Source organism: Chiloscyllium plagiosum, unplaced genomic scaffold (genome assembly GCF_037043375.1).
Source record: "Chiloscyllium plagiosum isolate Xiang-an unplaced genomic scaffold, Cpla_swu_hap1 HiC_scaffold_16, whole genome shotgun sequence".
NCBI lineage: Eukaryota > Metazoa > Chordata > Chondrichthyes > Orectolobiformes > Hemiscylliidae > Chiloscyllium > Chiloscyllium plagiosum.
In genome coordinates, this window is record NW_028270154.1 from 90,833,453 (window position 1) to 90,854,102 (window position 20,650).

Here is a 20,650-nt window from a genome sequence, read left to right on the forward strand (position 1 = left end):
TAGGTTGAAGATGTCGTATCCTATTACCGCTTCAGTGGAACATTGTACATTATCCATTATTTATCAATCTTTTATTTATCACCCAATTTTTGAAAAGGGAAAGTTTTGTGACCACATATTTTCAGCTTCCATATTTATGTTGTTACTATTCTTAGGTCCTTGTCCAGAATCTATGCCTAAAACCATTCCCCCATCATTTGTGGGCGGCACGGTGGCACAGTGGTTAGCACTGTTGCCTCACAGCGCCTGAGACCCGGGTTCAATTCCTGCCTCAGGCGACTGGCTGTGTGGAGTTTGCACGTTCTCCCCGTGTCTGCGTGGGTTTCCTCCGGGTGCTCCGGTTTCCTCCCACAGTCCAAAAGATGTGCAGGGTCAGGTGAATTGGCCATGCTAAATTGCCCGTAGTGTTAGTTAAGGGGTAAATGTAGGGGTATGGGTGGGTTGTGCTTCTGCGGGTCGGTGTGGACTTGTTGGGCTGAAGGGCCTGTTTCCACACTGTAAGTAATCTAATATAATCTAATCATGCTTATACAGTGCTTACAATAGTTCCATACCCTTATACTTACCCTTATATAGCACAAAAAAGCAGAATGGGGTGTTGTTTCCCTGGTGCCAGGATCAAGGATGTCTCAGAGAGGGTGCAGAATGTTCTCACGGGGGAGAGGGGCCAGCAAGAGGTCATTGTCCGCATTGAAATCAACGATATAGGAAGGGAAAAGGTTGAGATTCTGAAGGGAGATTACAGAGAGTTAGGCAAAAATTTAAAAAGGGGCCCTCGAGAGTTGTAATATCTGGATTACTCCCAGTGCCACGAGCTAGTGAGGGCAGGAATAGGAGGATAGAGCAGATGAATGCATGGCTGAGGAGCTGGTGTTTGGGAGAAAGATTCACATTTTTGGATCATTGGAATCTCTTTTGGGGTAGAAGTGACCTGTACAAGGAGGACGGATTGCACCTAAATTGGAAGGGGACAAATATACTGGCAGGGAAATTTGTTAGTGTTGCTCAGGAGGATTTAAATAGTAAGATGGGGGGGTGGGTGGGGGTTTGCGGTGGGACCCAGGGAGATAGTGAGGAAAGAGATCAATCTGAGACTGGTATAGTTGAGAACAGAAGTGAGTCAAACAGTCAGGGCAGGCAGGGACAAGGTAGGACTAATAAATTAACTGCATTTATTTCAATGCAAGGGTTCTAACTGGGAAGGCAGATGAACTCAGGGCATGGTTAGGAACATGGGACTGGAATATCATAGCAATTACGGAAAATTATGGCTCAGGGATGGGCAGGACTGGCAGCTTAATGTTCCAGGATACAAATGCTACAGGAAGGATAGAAAGGGAGGCAAGAGAGGAGAGGGAGTGGCATTTTTGATAAGGGATATCATTACAGCTGTGCTGAGGGAGGATATTCCTGGAAATACATCCAGGGAGGTTATTTGGGTGGAACTGAGAAATAAGAAAGGGATGATCACCTTAATGGGATTGTATTACAGACCCCCCAATAGTCAGAGGGAAATTGAGAAACAAACTTGTAAGGAGATCTCAGCTATCTGTAAGAATAATAGGGTAGCTATGGTCAGGGAATTTAACTTTCCAAACATCGACTGGGACTGCCATAGTGTTAAGGGTTTAGATGGAGAGGAATTTGTTAAGTGTGTACAAGACAATTTTCTGATTCAGTATGTGGATGTACCTACGAGAGAAGGTGCAAAACTTGACCTACTCTTGGGAAATAAGACAGGGCAGGTGACTGAGGTGTCAGTGGGGGAGCACTTTGGGGCCAGCGACCATAATTCTATCCGTTTTAAAATAGTGATGGAAAAGGATAGACCAGATCTAAAAGTTGAAGTTCTAAATTGGAGAAAGGACAATTTCGACTGTATTAGGTAAGAACTTTCAAAAGTTGATTAGGGCAGATGTTCGCAGGTAAAGGGACGGCTGGAAAATGACACCTCCTCAAAGAACCCTATAAGATTTGTGAGGCATGACCTGCCCCTCACAAAGCCATGCTGACTGCCTTTAATCACACTATGCTTTGTTGATAGAGTTCCGGATGGAATACAATGCTTCTAGGAATTCTCGTGCGTGCCTTAGTTTGGCTTGTCCTAGGATGGATGTGTTGTCCCAGTCGAAGTGGTGTCCTTCCTCATCTGTATGTGAGGATACTAGTGAGATAGGGGCATGCCTTTTGTGGCTAGTTGGTGTTCCTGTATCCAGGTGGCTAGTTTTCTGCCTGTTTGTCCAATGTAGTTACAGTCCTTGCACGGTATTTTGTAAATGACATTAGTTTTGTTTGGTGTCTGTATAGGGTCTTTCAAGTTCATTAGCTGTTGTTTTAGTGTGTTGGTGGGTTTGTGGGCTACCATGATGCCAAGGGGTCTGATTAGTCTGGTAGTCATTTCCAAGATGTCTTTGGTGTAGGGGAGAGTGGCTAGGGTTTCTGGACGTGTTTTGTCTGCTTGTTTGAGTTTGTTGCTGAGAAATTGGCTGACTGTGTTCATTGGGTATCCATTTTTTTTTAATACTCAGCAACAAACCCAAACAAGCAGACAAAACATGTCCAGAAACCCTAGCCAATCTCCCCTACCCCAAAGACATCTCAGAAATGACTGCCAGACTACTCAGACCCCTTGGCATCATGGTAGCCCACAAACCCACCAACACACTAAAACAGCAGCTAATGAACTTGAAAGACCCTATACAGACACCAAACAAAACTAATGTAATTTACAAAATACTGTGCAAGGACTGTAACTACATTGGACAAACAGGCAGAAAATAGCCACCCGGATACATGAACACCAACTAGCCACAAAAGGCATGCACTTATCAGATTCCTCTCCAATAAATTGCCCACCACTGAGGTAAAACTGACTGGTCTGTAATTTCCAGGGTTATCCCTATTCCCTTTCTTGAACAAGGGAATAACATTTGCCACCCTCCAATCATTGGCACTGCTCCAGTGGACTGTGAGGATGCAAAGATCATCACCAAAGGCGCAGCAATCTCTTCCCTCGCTTCCTGTAGTAACCTTAGGTATACCCCGTCTGGCCCAGGGTACTTATCCATCCTCACGATTTTCAAAATTTCCAGTACATCCTCCTTTCTAACATCAACCTGTTCAAGCATATCAGCCTGTTTCATGCTGTCCTTACAAATGACAAGGTCCCTCTCACTAATGAACAGTGAAGCAAAGTATTCATTAAGGACCTCCCCTACCTCCTCCGACTCCAGGTATAAGTTCCCTCCACTAACCCTGATAGCCCTACTCTCACTCTGGCCATCCTCCCGTTCCTCACATAAGTGTAGAATGTCTTAGGGTTTTCCTTCATCCTACCTGCCAAGGCTTTTTCATGCCCTCTTCTAGCACTCCTAAGTCTATTCTTCAGTTCCTTCCTGAAGGAACAGGTTCCTGCCCTGTATCCCTCTAGAGCACTATCTGATCCTTGCTTCCTCAACCTTAAGTAAGCTTCCTTCTTCCTCTTGACTGGATGTTGCACATCTCTTATCATCCTAGGTTCCTTCACCCTATCATCCCTTCCTTGCCTCAGTGGGACAAACCTGTCCAGCTCTCTCAGCAAGTGTTCCCTAAACAACCTCTGTCGTGCATTTCCCTGAGAATATCTGCTCCCAATTTATGCCCCACAGTTCCTGCCTAATTCCACCTCCCCCAGTTAAAAACTTTCCCATGCCATCTGCTCCTATCCTTCTCCATGACTATCATAAAGGTCAGGGAGTTGTGATCATTATCACCAAAATGCTCTCTCACTGAGAGATCTGAACCTGACCTGGTTTGTTGCCAAGCACCAAATCCAATATGGCCCCCCCTCTGGTCAGCCTATCTACATATTGAGTCAGGAATCCTGCCTGGACACGCCTGACAAAATCTGCTCCAACCAAACTATTTGCACTAAGGAGGTTTCAATCAATATTAGAGACGTTGAAGTAATCCATGATAACAACACTGTTACTTCTGCACCTTTCCAAAACCTGCCTCCCAATCTGCTCCTCTGTGACTCTGTTGCTATTGGGAGATGGCGGTGGGGAGGGGGGGGGGGGGCCCTGTAGAAAACTCCTAGTAAAGTGACTGCTCCTTTCCTGTTTCTGACTTACACCCACACTGACCCATACAAAACCTCCTCAATGACCTCCTTTCTGTGATACTATCCCTTATTACGATTCCACCACCTCTTATACCTCCCTCCCTATTCCTTTTGAAACATCTAGACCCTGGAACATCCAATAACTATTCCTGCCCCTATGATATCCAAGTTTCAGTAACGATCACAACATTGTAGCTCCAAATACTGATCCATGCTCTAAATTCATCACCCTTACTCCTGACACTTCTTGTGTTAAAATAGACACACTTCAACCATCACACTGATTGCAACTTTGCCCTATGAATTGGATTGGGATTAGGAATCGGACATTTTAAAAATCCAATTATCTTCTCATACTATGAATAATTTTTTAAAAACTTTATCAAACATTTGTGGAAGTTTGTCTTAAAGGAGTGTTTCATGAAAATAAATTTCTTGAAATTGTTTTATTCTGGATCTACAAGAAATATGGGAAGTTGTAGGAAATGGGAATAAAAAGGCAGTGAAGAAAATGGTGTGACAGGCAAATAGCACAGGGTCAGGAGTGATCCCTATTGGGATGGAAATACTGGCCACAGAACAGGGGGTTTACAATGAAATACACACAGTGGAGGACTCAAAACTTTAACCCCACCTCCAAGGGCAAACAATTACTCTCTCTATAAGAAGCACATGAATCTTTGTTTAGACATCTTTGAGTCTATAATATGCAGCTGGCAATCAGTTTATGTGCTCCAGTGTTCCTTTGGCTGCATTTGTTGACAAATCTAGAGCTATCCCAGCCTGACTGTGAAACTCCCTCAGTTGCCTCTCCTCCCCCTTTTAAAACATTCTTGATCTCCCAACTCCCCCCTCCCACGATCAAGCAGCTGTTCCTCCTTCCACTTTCTCCCCCCATCCATCAAAGTACACTAAAATATTTTCCACATTGTGGTGCTGCGTAAATGCAAATTGTTGTTGGAGTATGGATAATTTAAATGGAAACCAATTAGTATCGAGTAACTGATTAGCCACCAGCTGAGGCTCTTAATTCTTGGCCATACGCTGTTACTGCCATGTACATTAACTGCAGAATGTGGACTTATATTGGCATGCTCCCTATGTACATGTATGAATGAATCTCCCTGGAATTTGTAATAGAGAAATTGCTGTGTTTGACTTTATATACAATCATGCATCAGGGACCAAGCGAGCTATGAAGAGATTTAAGAATGTGACTTTATTTTCATGAGGTTGCTAACATACAATTAGTTCAATACATCGAGATTATGAAAGATTATGACAAAGAAACTGACTTGTGCTCCCCAAAAATGCACGCTCGATTGGTAACTCTTTGACTTTTCCAATTATTTAAATTTTGCATGGTCTCTTGAAGTGATTGATCAGCTTGAATTTTTCAAACGATTGACTGGAATTCAGTGCAGTCCACCAGAGGCAATTATATGTCCAAGGAAATAGCCCTGGAGACTTTCCCATCAACTGGAAACCTGCTCTGCATTAAAGGAGCAGAGGGAATTGGCTGCAGTTGAGATTTGGCAGCAGGAAGGAAATTGGACTGATAAATGAACCACTTATATCTAATGATCCCTTCACCAACTGGGATTTAACGAGAATTGGCAAGTTGCTGCTGCTGCTTCCAGAAACATCCCAGCAAACGACATGGGGACATCAGTACCCTACCGGGGGGGACATCAATACCCTACCGGGAGGGACAGCACCCTACTAGGAGGGACATCAGCACCCTAATGGGGGGACATCAGTACCCAACAGGGGGGTACATCAGCACCCTACTAGGAGGGACATCAGCACCCTAATGGGGGGGGACATCAGTACCCTATCGGGGTGGGGGGGAATATCAGCACCCTATCGGGGGGGGGGGGGGGGGGGAGCGCATCAGCACCCTATCGGGGGGGGGGGATCTCAGCACCCTACCGGGGGGGGGACATCAGCTCCCTATCAGGGTTGGGGGAGAAGACTCAGTACTCCATGGTTTCCTGGTTTCCAAGCCCTTGTTGCTGCATCTGACCACCCAAACCCAAACCCCACCCCTCTCCACAAATCTCATGGTGACAGTCCCAGTGTTTGACTGGTATTGGTTGCCGTTCCCGTTGGTGCTGCTTGTCCTGGGGAGCTGCAAACCTGTGACTGCCTGGCTGTTTCTGGAGGTACACTTCCTGGGATACTGGCAGGTTTGGTCCACAGGAGGCCTGAGCTATCCCAGGTAAGAGCCCAATGGAGTACTGTTGTGGAAAGATTGTCCACTACTCAGAAAATTACCAGGAGAGACAGAAAATCCTTCACAAAGTTAAACTTTTATTTGCAAATACAAGCTGTGGCAATCAGAAAATGTCTTTCCTGTCTGCCCATCCCCATCTTCAGCATCTTCTGTTTATACTTTTCTAGTTCCCACATTTATCTGGTAGCATTAGCATAACCAATCATAATAGCTTGCTTTGTCTTTCTAAACTAATCATCTTCTGCCACACTGGTCTACTGCTTACACTTAACCTATCACATTACACCACCATTGTCTTTAGCATTAGCTCATCTATCATGTGATTTAACTAATGTCTATTTAACTACTATCTATCATAGTGTGCTACCATTATCTGTTACTTGAGCCCTGTAGCATTACATGACTAAGTTAACTACATAACTGCCAAATTAACTTCCATATATTCCATAATATCTCCAATCCCATGACCCAAAAATCAGTCATTTCTGTAAAACAGACATTTTTATGAACTGCCCTAAACAAGCAAAATTGAAGAAACGTCGCTAAATAATTCAGGTGGGTGGTGCATTGGGCACAGTGTGGCACCAGGTTTGTTACCAGCTTCAATTTAGCCTGCACTCCAAGTGACCCTTGACTTTACCCGACCTGGCTTGACCTTGAGTCACCATCCCAAAATCCAGACATATCCCAATAATAGTCCAGCCAAAGGTGCTGGATTTAAGGTACTGTCCCTGTAATTATGCCCTGACAGAACTGAGAACTGACAGATATGCTGTTTGGTCAGGCAGTTACTTATTTCTTGGGTTATCATTAATATATGTTCAGAGCTTTGGATATGTAGATATCACAGGAGTTGAGACGGAAGCTCAGCTGTGATCTTAATAAAATGGCAAGAAAGGATCAAAGGGCTGAATCATTCCCTAAATATTTATATTTTGGAAATCTAGCAAAATTAATAAATAGTACAAAATATATATGTTGCTGCTGCATGTTTGTCAAACAAAATGATCAAATGGTATTGGAACTGTTTTAGCCCAAGACAAGTTATAGCATAGGTTCATTCCGATTAGAGTCACACTGTCAATCGTGAGGTGTTTTTGGCACATGGTGCTTATTGCCAGCTCTTCGATGGAACTAACTGAGCAGTTCCATTCCAATTCTTCGTCCCCATAACGCTCCCAAAAATGTAGCAGACCCCATAGGGGAAGGGAGAGAATGCACGAGAAAATGAGGTGAAGAGAAAGCAAATCCATTTCCAGAGACTGTGATCTGTAAAAATGAGGACATGTTGGAAAAACTGGATTTTCAGAAACTGTTTATTTTCATACAACAGCAATTAGCATTTCACAAAATTTGTGCTTTTGAAAATGGTACTTGAAAAGCAATTGGTGATAGTTAACACTGCTAGTCACATCATATCAGCTTCAGCAGACTATCTAGCAGCTGTAAGTGGAATTAATATACAATAAGGTTAATTTAGAAAATAATACATTCAAATTATTACAATTAAAAATAGTAAACACAGACTAAAATTAAAACTTAGCAATTTTTGTCTTTTTCAATTACTTGAAGCATAAGTGTCATACAGAAGAGTAGCACGCTGAGTAAGATCAGTCTGCAGGAGAATGGTCCGGATCAGTGTCAGTATCATTGTCACAATAGGTAATATCAATTTCTGTAAATAGATGGAAGAAACAGTAAGTTGTCTGTGTATACAATTCAGGCACTTAAAACTCAGCACTGATCAGTTGATCTAGGTACCCAAGTCTTTAAAAACGGAGTGGTTGAGAGGATAATTGAGACAGTAAACATCACGTGTGTCTTAACAGAGGGAATGAAGACCAATGGGACAGAGACTGTATGACACACAGAGCAGAGGGGTGGGGAAGAGAGTGGGTCCAAAAACAGTAGGTAAAACAGGAGGATTGAGATTACACAACAGAATGGCAGAGTAGCTGTGTAGTAACTATGGGGACTTGTCTCCTAAGTAGGGAATCTTATAAACACCAGTAACAAGTTCACAAGCAGGTTTACAAAAAATGACCTATTTCCAACCTCAGCCTCCAAATTAATGTCATACTGCTTTCATCCTTTAGCAGGCCACACATTTCTGCACTACCAACGGCTTTTCTTTTTATTTAAAAGGCAAATTAAGACTACTTTGATTTGGTAAAACTTTCTATAAATAACACTCTTTTCTTTCAATAGGTGATATTTGTAGGAAAGAGAACTGTTACAGGACCCTGTGCATCTGAAACTCCTTTAGTCCTACAATCCTGATGAAGAGTTTATGGCTGAAACATCAACTCTCCTGCTCCTCGGATGCTGCCAGACCTGCTGTGCGTTTTCCAGCACCACGCTTTATCAACTGAAACGTCCTTTAGCTTTACAACCCTCCAAGATCTTGGCACTCTGACATTTCTGGCATCTTTTGCCTCCCTAACACAGTCGTTTTCACCAGCTCATACCTTACTCTTTATAATTTGTCATTCCTAAATTTTGCTGAGCGCAGGAAGATGTCTCACTGTACCAGTTCTTCACTCGCTGTAGCTAAAGCCACCTTCAGTGTAGTGTGACTGCACACCAGCTAAAAAAGAATCCACACAGTCACAAAAGGATGTTAGGATCCCTGTATTTAGGCCATTTGAACTTAGCTCTCTGGTGACAAAACCAATTTATATTAGGTGAATGTTTACTGAGTTTCATCACAAAGGTGTAGATTATAAAAGCAATAAAGTTTTCCTGATATTGTAGAGAGCGCTGACGAAACCTCATTTGAGCAATGCCTTCAGCTCTGACCACCTTAGAAAGGGCATCCTGCAATGTAGGGTCAGAAATGTCCATGTTTGTTTCATTGTTCAAAGTTCATATCAGTAGCAATAACTGGTTTTCTCATTCTGCCTTCAACCTAGAAATGAATTTGCAAATCTTCAAAGAAATACAAGGAAAGAAAACCCTACAGAACAGATTTGAAGTTTTGGAGTGCCTTTAATCTTGGAAAACACCTCTCAAGACACCTTACTTCACTGTAAGGTTATAACCGAGCTATATCGAGTGATAATGGGACAGATGGCTGGAAGCTCAATCAATCAGTCAGGTAGGTCTTCATGGAGGTAAGCTGGAAAGCTTTAGGAATGAATTCCAGACATCATGCCCTCGGTAGCCGAGTCTGGGCTCCCAATGGTGTACTCAAGACCAAAGTGAAGGAGCCCAGAAACTCTGGAGGGTTTAAGGATTAGAGGCGATTACAAAAATAGGGATAGGCTGTGGATGGATTCAGAAACTAGGAAAAACATTGGAATCAGTGCCTAGGGATAAAGTTTGTGGTAGGGATGAAGAGCATGACTTTTAGCCATTCCAGTGTTTAGATGGACAAAATTTCTGGTCAGCTATGACTAATGGCGAGGGATAGTGGTCCTGGTGAGGGAGACCTTGGCAGTATTAGTTTTTGTGTGGAATTGGCTGTGTTTTTGGAAGATGTCACTGAGAGGACAGCACGCAGATGAGAATTCGATGGGACCAAGGATAGATCTTTGTTCGGACTCCAGGGATACTGGTGTGGGAGGGGAAAGAGAAGCTAATGCGAGAGGGTCTCTGGATAAGACTGGGTAGGTAAGAATGGCATTGGGTGCATGGGTGACGTGTTGGAAAAGCACAGCAGGTCAGGCAGCATCTAAGGAGCAGGAGAGTCAATGTTTCGGGCAAAAGCCCTTCCTCGTTTCTGACGAAGGGGTTTTGCCCGAAGCATCAATTCTCCTGCTCCTCGGATGTTGCCTGACCTGCTGTGCTTTTCCAGCACCTCACTCTCGACTCTGATCTCTAGCATCTGCTGTCCTCACTTTCACCTGTGGGTGGGTGATGCCCCATTAACTGAGATACCAAAGCTGTGGTTTTAGTGCAGGGCAATGCGGCCCTCATGCCAAACACTGCAGACAAGTCAAGAAGAATGAGGAAGATGATTTTTTCAGTGTTACAATTGTGTCGGATATTATTTGTGAATTAGATAAGGCTATCAGAACTCTGGCAGGTTTGGAAAAATGAGTTGAGAGTTGATCATGGAGTTCTGGGAGTGGATTTGTGAGGCAACAACACATTAAAGAATTCTGGAAATGAAAGGGAAGTTGGAGATGGAGAATGATTGGAGAATTGACTTTAACTAGAGATTTAAATGGGGAAGGAAGAGACAAAGGTTTAGTGAGAGATGGCTTTAAGTCAGGAATGCAGACAGGAGAAGGCTAGGGCAGAGTGGGGGAATATGAAGAGGAGGCAATGGCAATAGAAAATAGAAGGGTTTAGGTTTAGGACTAGAGGAGATATCCAAAGTATTAAAGGGCAAGGTGATGCATGGATTTAGACAAATCAATGAGAATTTATAACTTGAGGCACTGGGGAAAGCAGGAGTCGTTGTTGGAAAGTGTTGGAAAGGATTGAGTGGCCAAGTTTTGAATGAGTTGGAAGGCTATCGAGAATAGATGGTGGAAGAGTAATTAGGCTGAGGAGACACTGCACCATTTCTAGAGGTACAACAGATCTACATTTTGGTCCTTGTTAAAGCTGTTTCCATGCAGTGCAGGAATTAGAGGAATCGGGAAACATTTAGTGAAAATGCAAATCTAGGGAAAGGACTTCTCTGGAGAAAATAAACAATTGAGTGGGTCACGTTTTAGAAAAAGTTAGAAATTTAGGTCAACATCACACCATCTCCCCTATTATGTAGCCCCTTTCAAACTCCATGATTAGAAACTGAAGTACATAATATACATTCTTAAGAGGGGGCTGTGGCCTAGCGGTATTATCACTCAACTTTAATCAGAAACCCAGAATAATGTTCTGGGGACCTGGGTCCGAATCCCACCACAGCAGATGGTGGAATTTGAATTCAATAATAAAACAAAATCTGGAATTAAGAGTCGACTGATGACCATAAAACCATTGTCAATTGTCGGAAAAACCCACCTGGTTCACTAATGTCCTTAGGGAAGAAAATCTGCCATCCTTACCTAGTCTGGACTACATGTGACTCCAGAGCCACAGCAATGTGGTTGACTCTCACCTGCCCTCTGAAATGGCCCAGCAAGCCACTCAGTTGTATCAATCGCTAGAAAACCACAACAAAGCAACGAAACCAGATGGACTGCCTGGCACCGACCTTGGAACTGGAAAAGACAACGGCAAAAACACAAACAGCCCTGTCGACCCTGCAAAGTCCTCCTCACCAACATCTGGGGGCTAGTGCGGAAATTGGGAGAGCGGTCTCACAGACTAGTCAAGCAACAACCTGACATACTCACTCTTATGTAATCATATCTTACAGGTAACACCCCAGCCACCACCATTACCGTCCCTGGATATGTCCTCTACCACCAGCAGAGGTAGTGACACAGTGGGATACAGTCGGGAGGGAGTTGTCGTGGGAGACCTTGACATTGACTCTGGACCCCATGAAGTTTCATGGCTTCAGGTTAAACCTGGGCAAGGAAACCTCTTACTGGTTACCACGTCCTATCCTTCCTCAGCTGATGAATCGTTACTCTTCGTTACTCTTCCATGTTGAACAACACCTGGAGGAAGCACTGAGGGTGGCAAAAGCACAAAATGTACTCTGGCTGGGGGATTTCACTGTCCACCACCAAGAGTGGCTGAGCAACAGCATTACTGATGGAGCTGGTCGGATCCTAAAGGATATAATGGCTAGACTGGGTCTGCAGGAGATGGTGAAGGAACTAACAAGAGGAAAAAACATAATTAATCTCATCCTTTCTAATCTGCTGGCTGCAGATGCCTCTGTCCATGACAGTATCGGTAAAAGTGACACAGCACTGTCCTTGTGGAGACAAAGTCCCACTTTCACATTGAGAATAACCTCCATCGTGTTGTGTGGCACTATCACCGTGTTAAATGGGACGACTTCGAACTGATCCAGCAGCTCAAGACTGGACATCCATGAGGCACTGTGGGCCATCAACAGCAGCAAGCCTGTACTGCAGCACAATCTGCAACCTCATGACCGGCATATCCCCCATTCAACCATTACCATCAACCCTGGTTCAATGGAGAGTGCAGGAGGGCATGCCAGGAGTGATATCAGGCAGACTAGAAGATGAGGTGTCAACCTGGTGAAGCTATCAAACACGACTACTTGCATGGCAAACGGTATCAACAGCAAGTGATAGACAGAGCTAAGCGATTCCACAACCAATGGGTCAGATCTAAGCTCTGCAGTCCTTCCACATCCAGTCGGGAATGGTGGTAGACAATTAAACAACTCACTGGAGGAGGAAGCTCCACAAATATCCCCATCCTCAATGTCGGAGGACCCAGCACATCAGTGCAAAAGATAAGGCTGAAGCTTTCGCAGCAGCCAGAAGTGCCGAGTGGGTGATCCATCTTGGGCTCCTCCAGTGGTCCCCAGCATCACAGTCTCCATCCAATTCGATTCACTCCACGCAATATCAACAAACAGCTGGAGGCACTGGATACTGCAAAGGCAATGGGCCCTGATAACATTCTAGCAATAGTATGAAGACTTGAGCTCCAGAGCTTGCCACTCTCCTAGCCAAGCTCTTCCTGTACAGTTACAACACTGGCATTTACCTGACAATGTGGAAAACAGGACCAATCCAACCTAGCCAGTTACCACCCCATCATTCTGCTCTCCATCATCAGTAAAGTGATGGAAGGGGTCATCAACAGAGCTATCAAGCAGCACCTGCTCAGGAATAACCTTCTCAGTGACACCCAGTTTGGGTTTCCCCCAGGGCCACACAGCTCCTGACCTCATTACAGCCTTGGGTCAAACATAGACAAAAGGGCTGGATTCCAGAGGTGAGGGAAGAGTGACAGCCCTTGACATCAAGGCCACATTTGACCAAGTATGGCATCAAGGAGCCCTGGCAAAACTGAAATCAATGGGTATCGGGGGCAAACACTCCGCTGGTTGGAGTCATACCTGGCACAAAGGAAGATGGTTGTGGTTGTTGGAGGGTCAGTCATCTCAGCTCCAGGACATCTCTACAGGAGACCCTCAGGGTAGTGTCCTAGGCCCAACAATCTTCAGCTGCTTCATCAACAACCTTCCCTCTGTCATTAGGTCAGAAGTAGGGATGTTTGCTGGTGATTGCACAGTGTTGAGCACCATTCGCCACTCCTCAGATACTGAAGCAGTCCGTGCTCAAACGCAACAAGATCTGGACAATATCCAGGCTTGGGCTGACAAGTGGCAAGTAACATTTGCATCACACCAATGCCAGATAATGACTATCACCAATAAGAGACACTCTAACCACCGCCGTGGGCTTCCTCCGGATGCTCCGGTTTCCTCCCACAGTCCAAAGATGTGCAGGTCAGGTGAATTGGCCATGCTAAATTGCCCGTAGTGTTAGGTAAGGGGTAAATGTAGGGGTATGGGTGGGTTGCGCTTCGGCGGGTCGGTGTGGACTTGTTGGGCCGAAGAGCCTGTTTCCACACTGTAATGTAATCTAATCTCATCTTAACATTCAATGGTATTACCATCATTGAATCCCCCACTGTCAACATCCTCGGGGTTCCCATTAACCAAAACTCAACTGGACTCACCACATAAACACAGTGGCTACAAAAGCAGGTCAGAGACTAGGGATACTGCACTGAGTAACTCACCTCATGACTCCCCATACCCTGTCCACTATCTACACAAGGCACAAGTCAGGAGCAAGAGGGAATACTCCCCACGTGCCTGGATGAATGCAGCTCCAACAATGCTCAAGAAGATTGATACCATCCAGGACAAAGCAACTTGCTTGATTGGCACATCTACAAACATTCAATCCCTGCACCACCAATGCTCAGTAGTAGGAGTGTGTACCATCTACAAGATGCACTGCAGAAATTCACCAAAGATCCTTTGAACAGCACCTTCCAAAGACACGACCACTTCCATCGAGGTGGACAAGGACAGCAGGTACTTGGGAACACCACCCCCTGCAAGTTCCCCTCTAAACCACTCACCAGCCTGACTTGGAAGTATACCGTTGTTCCTTCGTAGTTGTTGGTTCAAAATCCTGAAATTTCCTCCCTACCAGCATTGTGGGTCAACCCACAGCAAGGGGACTGCAGTGATTCAAGAAGGCAGCTCACCCCCCCTTCTCAAGGGGCAACTAGGGATGGGCTATCAATGCTGGCCAGCCAATGACGCCCAAGTCCCACAAATGAATAAAAAATACACTGCAAGCTAATGAGAATTTTACAACACAGGACGAGATCATTTTGATCTTTAATCCCAAAGCCCTTCCTTTTTCAGTTCTGTTGTGAAGATTATGATTGAATTTGCTTCTGTTAATACATCTGCAGTCCTGCAAAAAAAACTTTTTTTTCTCAATTCACCTCCAGTATTTCTGGACATTTATTTTGAAAATCTGCGTTTTGGTCACATGGAAATGCTCTCTCCCTACTCACTTTGGGACAGAGGGAGTCCTAGAGAGAGCAGTTGAATGAGAGGTCCCAACTTAAGTGACCATAAAAATCCATGAGGTTCTTACATTTCTTACTGAGGGTTAGGATGGAGTCGAGGAGCTTGCATGTGATGCTGGGGAATGGAGTAAAGAGTCCAGGGTCATCTTTGCCGTCTGAACTAACCATAGACTGAAAGGTGAATTTGAGGGAGAAATGTCAGACTCGAGAATGAATTATTGCGATTGATGGCTCAGCTGATTATGTACCAGATCTGTTTACATTCATGCCCATTAGTCCTGAGGAGGGAAAGATGAGGAATCGATGGGAAGGGAAAGAATAAGTGTCAAATACAAATGATAATTAAACCATTTTGAATTGCATAAGGTAAACATACAACACAGAAAATCACTGAAGGGAATTTTCCAATTTCTCACCTGGTATTTTATTGGCATTATCCTCTACATATGTTTGGACTTTAATATACTCATCCTGTGATTGGTTGAAAAAATCTTGAACTGCCTATAGAATAAAAACCATAAAATTAATGAACTGCCAGGGTGTGACTGGGTATCATACGAGAGCTCATTCTAAAAGTGGATGACTAAATCGGCCCCACTTTCCAAGTTTATTTGAGCTGAGATTACCAAATGCAACAAAACGTAATGATTTTATTCTATGTCATTTCGAGAAGAATGCTTCTGTGAAGAGAAAATACAGAAAGGTATCTCAATGACCTGTCCCACCTCTACATGCGTTCTAAGTTATACCCATGTTCAAAGTCAATGAGAAAATGCTGGAAAATCTCAGCAAGTCTGGCAGCATCTGTAAGGAGAGAAAAGAGCTGACGTTTTGAGTCTAACTTACGCTTTGTCAAAGCTAAAAAAAGAAATAGGTATTTACACTAGGCTGAGAGAAGGTGAGTCATGGCTGCGGAAGCATAGGTAGCAATAAAGAGGTGACAATGACAGAGCATAGAGAGATGATAGGGAGATTAGGAGCTGTGCTGAAAATGTGTTGCTGGAAAAGCGCAGCAGGTCAGGCAGCATCCAAGGAGCAGGAGAATCGATGTTTTGGGCATGTGCCCTTCTTCAGGAATCATGAAGAAGGGCTCATGCCTGAAACATCGATTCTCCCGCTCCTTGGATGCTGCCTGACCTGCTGCGCTTTTCCAGCAACACATTTTCAGCTCTGATCTCCAGCATCTGCAGTCCTCACTTTCTCCTAGATTAGGAGCTGTGAATTACCAAGCCAGTGCTATGTGACAAAATATGTGGGGGATGGGGGGGGGGATGGGTGAAGCAGAGGCAAAATGGAAAACAGGGGAGAAGGGTAGCAAAGGGGGAAGAGGAGAGGAAAAAGGTGATGAGAGAGTGGGGAGTGAGAGAAAGAGAGACAATCAAGAAATAAGGGGTACAGAACAGTGGAAAAAAAATTTTAAAAATAAAATAAAATTACGGAGCAGAATGAAAACAGAGGGGTCGAGATGGCATAATCATCTGAAGTTGTTGAATTCAATGTTGAGACCGGCAGGCTGTAACGTGCCTAGTCGGAAGGTGAGATGCTGTTCCTCCAGTTTGTGTTGAGCTTCACTGGAACATTGCAGCAGGTCAAGGACAGACATGTGGGCATGGGAGCAGGATTGTGTGTTGAAGTGGCAAGCCACGGGAAGGTCCAGGACCTGATTGCGTACAGACCGAAGGTGCTCAGCAAAGCGATCACCCAGTCGGCGTTTTGTCTCTCCGATATAGAGGAGACCCCATTGGGAGCAATGAATGCAATAGACCTTGCAGAGGCTGAGCGCCAACTCTCAGATTCTTCCTCCTACCCTGGAGCATAAGCACACCACTGAGCATCAAGCCATTGTCTCAACACCGTGACTGACCTCATTTCCTCCGGATGCCTCCCCCCACACAGCTTCCAACCTCAGTCTCCCAACCCCGGACAGCCCGTTTCTACCTACTCCCCAAAATCCACAAGAAGGACTGTCCCGGCAGGCCCATTGTGTCAGCATGCTCCTGCCCCTCTGAACTTATTTCCTCCCACCTTGACTCCATCCTAACTCCTCTGGTTCACTCCCTCCCCACCTACATCCGGGATTCCTCTGATGCCCTGCGACATATTGACAGCTTTCAATTCGCAGGCTCTAACCACCTTCTATTCACCATGGATGTGCAATCTCTTTACACCTCCATCCCACACCAAGATGGCTTGAAAGCTCTTTGCTTCTTTCTCGAAAAGAGGCCCGAACAATCTCCATCCACCACCATTCTCCTCCGCCTGGCTGAACTTGTTCTCTCTCTAAACAACTTCTCCTTCAACTCATCCCATTTTCTCCAAATCAAAGGTGTAGCAATGGGTACCAGCATGGGTCCATCTATGCCTGCCTTTTCATGGGGTATGTGGAACATTTCTTGTTCCAGGCCTACCCGGGTCCCCTCCCACAACTGCTTTATCAGTACATCGATGACTATTTCGATGTGGCTTCATGCTCTCATCCTGACCTGGAAAATTTCATAAACTTTGCTTCCAGTTTCCATCCCTCCATCAGGTCCATCTCCGACACTTGCCTTCCTTTCCTTGACCTTTCGGTCTCCATTTCCGGCAATAGTCTATCCACCAATATCCATTACAAGCCCACTGATTCCCACAGCTATCTGGACCACAGCTCTTCTCACCCTACGTCCTGTAAGGACTCTATCCCTTTCTCTCAGCTCCTTCGCCTCCGCCACATTTCCAAAGTGGTGCTCTTAATATGTGCTCCTTCTTCTCCTTCTTCTCCAAACGTGGCTTCCCACCTACAGTTGTTGACAGGGCTCTCGACAGCTTGTGGTCCATCTCCCGCACTACGACCCTCACCCCTTCCCACCCCTCCCAGAACAAGGATAGGGTCCCTCTTGTTCTCACCTTTCACCCCACCAGCCTTCATATGCAAAGAATAATCCTCCGCCATTTTCGCCAACTCCAACACGACGCCACCACTAAACACATCTTCCCTTCCCGCCCCCGTCTGCATTCCGCAGAGATCGTTCCCTCCGGGACAACCTAGTCCACTCCTCCATCACACACACGGCACCTTCCCATCACACCTAACACCTCTCCCATCACACACGGCACCTTCCCATCACACCTAACACCTCTCCCATCACACCTAACACCTCTCCCATCACACACGGCACCTTCCCATCACACCTAACACCTCTCCCATCACACAAACAGCACCTTCCCATCACACCCGGCACCTATCCCATCACACCCAGCACCTCTCCTATCACACACGGCACCTCTCCCATCACACCTAACACCTCTCCCATCACACACGGCACCTCTCCCATCACACCTAACACCTCTCCCATCACACACAGCACCTTCCCATCACACCTAACACCTCTCCCATCACACCTAACACCTCTCCCATCACACACGACACCTCTCCCATCACACCCGGCACCTTCCCATCACACCTAACACCTCTCCCATCACACACGGCACCTCTCCCGTCACACACAGCACCTTCCCATCACACCTAACACCTCTCCCATCACACCTAACACCTCTCCCATCACACACGACACCTCTCCCATCACATCCGGCACCTTCCCATCACACCTAACACCTCTCCCATCACACCTAACACCTCTCCCATCACACACGGCACCTCTCCCATCACACCTAACACCTCTTCCATCACACCCGGCACCTCTCCCATCACACACGGCACCTCTCCCATCACACCTAACACCTCTCCCATCACACACGGCACCTCTCCCATCACACCTAACACCTCTCCCATCACACACGGCACCTTCCCATCACACCCGGCACCTCTCCCATCACACCCGGCACCTTCCCATCACACCTAACACCTCTCCCATCACACCTAACACCTCTCCCATCACACCTAACACCTCTCCCATCACACCCGGCACCTCTCCCATCACACACAGCACCTTCCCATCACACCTAACACCTCTCCCATCACACCTAACACCTCTCCCATCACACACGGCACCTCTTCCATCACACCCGGCACCTATCCCATCACACCCGGCACCTCTCCTATCACACACGGCACCTCTCCCATCACACCTAACACCTCTCCCATCACACACGGCACCTTCCCATCACACCCGGCACCTCTCCCATCACACAGAGCACCTTCCCATCACACCTAACACCTCTCCCATCACACCTAACACCTCTCCCATCACACACGGCACCTCTCCTATCACACACGGCACCTCTCCCATCACACCTAACACCTCTCCCATCACACACGGCACCTTCCCATCACACCCGGCACCTCTCCCATCACACACAGCACCTTCCCATCACACCTAACACCTCTCCCATCACACCTAACACCTCTCCCATCACACACGGCACCTCTCCCATCACACACGGCACCTTCCCTTCACACCTAACACCTCTCCCATCACACACGGCACCTTCCCATCACACCTAACACCTCTCCCATCACACACGGCACCTCTCCCATCACACACAGCACCTTCCCATCACACCTAACACCTCTCCCATCACACCTAACACCTCTCCCATCACACCTAACACCTCTCCCATCACACACGGCACCTCTCCCATCACACCCGGCACCTTCCCATCACACCTAACACCTCTCCCATCACATACGGCACCTTCCCATCACACCTAACACCTCTCCCATCACACACGGCACCTCTCCCATCACACACGGCACCTTCCCATCACACCTAACACCTGTCCCATCACACCTAACACCTCTCCCATCACACACGGTACCTTCCCATCACACCCGGCACCTCTCCCATCACACCTAACACCTCTCCCATCACACACGGTACCTTCCCATCACACCTAACACCTCTCCCATCACACACGGTACCTTCCCATCACACCTAACACCTCTCCCATCACACACGGCACCTTCCCATCACACCTAACACCTCTCCCATCACACACGGCACCTTCCCATCACACCTAACACCTCTCCCATCACACACGGCACCTCTCCCATCACACCTAACACCTCTCCCATCACAAACAGCACCTTCCCATCACACCTAACAACTCTCCCATCACAAACAGCACCTTCCCATCACACCCGGCACCATCCCATCACACCTAACACCTCTCCCATCACACCTAACACCTCTCCCATCACACCTAACACCTCTCCCATCACACCCGGCACCTCTCCCATCACACATGGTACCTTCCCATCACACCTAACACCTCTCCCATCACACACGGCACCTTCCCATCACACCTAACATCTCCCATCACACACAACACCTCTCCCATCACACCCGACACCTCTCTCATCACACACACGGCACCTCTCCCATCACACAAAAGGCACCTCTCCAATCACGCACGGCACCTTCCCATCACACCTAACACCTCTCCCATTACACCTAACACCTCTCCCATCACACCCGGCACCTTCCCATCACACCTAACACCTCTCCCATCACAAACAGCACCTTCCCATCACACCTAATACCTCTCCCATCACACACGGCTCCTTCCCATCACACCTAACACCCCTCCCATCACACACACGGCACCTTCCCATCACACACGGCACCTTCCCATCACACCTAACACCTCTCCCATCACACACGGCACCTTCCCATCAGACCTAACACCTCTCCCATCACACACGGCACCTTCCCATCAGACCTAACACCTCTCCCATCACACACGGTACCTTCCCATGCAATCGCAGAAGGTGCAACACCTGCCCCTTTACCTCTTCCATGCTCACCATCCAAGGCCCCAAACACTCATTTCAGATTAAGCAGCGCTTCACTTGTACCTCTTTCAATTTGGTCTACTGCATTCATTGCTCCCAATGGGGTCTCCTCTATATCGGAGAGACAAAA

The 20,650-nt window shown here is 46.4% G+C and overlaps 1 protein-coding gene across 3 annotated transcripts in view; it reads right to left on the reverse strand.

Moving 5' to 3' along the window:
- Positions 1–7,636: 7,636 nt before the first annotated feature.
- Positions 7,637–20,650, reverse strand: part of LOC122556823 (drebrin-like) — a 228,033-nt gene continuing 215,019 nt past the window's right edge. For all 3 annotated transcript variants that reach the window (XM_043704031.2, XM_043704034.2, XM_043704033.2), the window contains 2 exons: positions 15,203–15,287; positions 7,637–8,013 (listed from right to left, as the gene is read on the reverse strand). In XM_043704031.2, coding sequence (XP_043559966.2) covers positions 7,949–8,013; positions 15,203–15,287 — 150 coding nt within the window. In that variant the 3' untranslated portion in view covers positions 7,637–7,948. The remainder of the gene's footprint in view (positions 8,014–15,202; positions 15,288–20,650) is intronic.